Source organism: Hippocampus comes, unplaced genomic scaffold, assembly GCF_001891065.2.
Source record: "Hippocampus comes isolate QL1 unplaced genomic scaffold, H_comes_QL1_v1.1 scaffold50, whole genome shotgun sequence".
NCBI lineage: Eukaryota > Metazoa > Chordata > Actinopteri > Syngnathiformes > Syngnathidae > Hippocampus > Hippocampus comes.
Genome location: NW_017805122.1, coordinates 834,126 through 836,270, shown reverse-complemented (window position 1 = coordinate 836,270; position 2,145 = coordinate 834,126). Strand labels below are relative to the sequence as shown.

Sequence of the window (2,145 nt, the reverse complement as noted above, 5' to 3'; positions counted from 1 at the left end):
ATATATATATATATATATGTATATATGAAAATGTAACTCGAAGTAAGTTTTCTTTTTTTGTGGGGTCATGAGAACGCATTCCTTCGCCCCCTTGGTGCATTAATGCGCGTTTACACGAATGAGCTGCATTTGCCCAAATCAAGTTGGTTGATTACTCACAAATTAATTTACAAAGAATTATGGTTCTGTAAACGTAAAAAACATTTATTATGAGTCACGACTTCACCTCCTTCCTTCCTTTCCTCTATATATATATATATGTATATATGAAAATGTAACTCGAAGTAAGTTTTCTTTTTTTGTGGGGTCATGAGAACGCATTCCTTCGCCCCCTTGGTGCATTAATGCGCGTTTACACGAATGAGCTGCATTTGCCCAAATCAAGTTGGTTGATTACTCACAAATTAATTTCCAAAGAATTATGGTTCTGTAAACGTAAAAACATTTATTATGAGTCATGACTTCACCTCCTTCCTTCCTTGCCTCCTTCCTTCCTTCCATCCTCCCTCCCTCTCTCCTTAATCCCATAATGCACCGCGCCGAGTCACTCAGATCATGGACCAAAGCGGTAAGTGTTATTTCCTCACTCCCCCTAATCGCAATCCGAAACTGTTTTTTTTTTAGATGAAAAAAAATATCGCCCCAGAGTGGAGAAATATTAAGTTCAGAAGATGGTCAAAAGTGCTGAATCGCGTTGTTAGAGGACAGAAGCTTAACGTTCCGTTAAACATGGGCCAGATTAGCGTCAACTAGCAACTGATCCTTCCCAAATAGTCGATAAAAGTTCACAAAAAACCCACCACTGAAACATTTCATACGGGCTATAATAGCGATCACACTGATTTAAACTTGGAACTAATCCATATTCACACTGTAGAAATGCTACTTGATGTTACAATGGCGGTGAGAAGCCTATCTGAATGCTAACATAGTTAGCATCGATGCTTCAAGAGCTAACACGACAAATTTGACGACATTGGAGTCATATTTTTATTTCAGGATTGATTTAAAGAGTTAAGATTGGGCTCCTTTAAGTTCTGGGAGGCGGTAAAAAAAATGGCATCTTAAAAAGTTTTCTTCTTATAATATTCATAGTTTTTCTCCCAACTCTCCTGCAGCTTCTCTGCTTCCTATCTGTGCCTCAGGTCAAAAGTTTTCAAATTGTGATTTATATATTTTTTTTCCTTGGCAGACAACGATCTCCAAGGAAGTGATGGCTCAGGGAGTCTGGGCGGCCCAGACGTCCGCAGGCGCATCCCCATCAAGCTCATCTCCAAGCAGCCCCTGAGGATCAAACCTCCGCCCCGTGTGCAGAGACCAGGCAACAGGCCGCAGTTGAAGACCGAAACTGCAGAAAAAGATGGTACACGTTTTTTTCAACCACCAGACAAACCTCACTTCTGGTTGCTTCATCCTTTCTGTTTGTGCCTCACAGATAACTTTGGCTTCAAGCAAGATAAGTTTGACTGTGGGGGTAAAGCGGGAGATGTGTTTGCTGCCCAGAGGAGATACCCACAGCCGCTGTTTTGGGACTATAAGGTATTCTTAAAATGCTGAGTCGTGTGGATGGATTCTGACCTTTTTTTCCCTCCCCTGGAAACAGTTGAATCTAATCGGCGAAAGGGATGAAGTCCCAATTCACTTCTGTGACAAATGCGGGCTTCCCATTCAGCTGTACGGACGCATGGTACGTGCCCAACAGTTTGGGACTTGTCCCAAACAAAAAGCGGGGGGAAAAAAAAAAAAAGTTGACCTTCATTACTCTCACCAGATTCCTTGCAAACATGTCTTCTGCTACGAATGTGCTTTGCTGCATGAAAAGAAAGGAGAGAAGCTGTGCCCTGGGTAAGATTTCAAGATGTGTGCATTTAAAAAAAAAAAGAATTGAGTCGTTCCAAGGCGGCTTAATATGTTTGAATGTGTTCATTGTTTTAAATTTTTCTGGGTCTGCATGTTTTGTGTTCAGTCTGACCATGTACAGCTGCACAGACCAGGTGCAGCGCATCGAGCAGTGCCAGCGGGGCTCGCTCTACATGTGCAGCGTGGTGTCGGGCTGCAAGCGCACCTACCTGTCTCAGCGGGACCTCCAAGCCCATGTCAACCACCGCCACTTGAGGTCGGCCAAGTCATCACCGGTGCGCCCAG

General features: G+C 43.1%; 1 protein-coding gene across 1 annotated transcript in view; it reads left to right on the top strand.

Moving 5' to 3' along the window:
- Nucleotides 1-479: 479 nt before the first annotated feature.
- The window catches only part of LOC109513515 (Cbl proto-oncogene-like 1, E3 ubiquitin protein ligase), a 2,929-nt gene continuing 1,263 nt past the window's right edge, over nucleotides 480-2,145 (top strand). Inside the window, exons 1-6 of the mRNA XM_019866024.1 lie at nucleotides 480-568; nucleotides 1,193-1,363; nucleotides 1,436-1,539; nucleotides 1,604-1,687; nucleotides 1,772-1,845; nucleotides 1,967-2,135. Of these exons, the coding sequence (XP_019721583.1) occupies nucleotides 556-568; nucleotides 1,193-1,363; nucleotides 1,436-1,539; nucleotides 1,604-1,687; nucleotides 1,772-1,845; nucleotides 1,967-2,135 (615 nt within the window). The 5' untranslated portion in view covers nucleotides 480-555. The remainder of the gene's footprint in view (nucleotides 569-1,192; nucleotides 1,364-1,435; nucleotides 1,540-1,603; nucleotides 1,688-1,771; nucleotides 1,846-1,966; nucleotides 2,136-2,145) is intronic.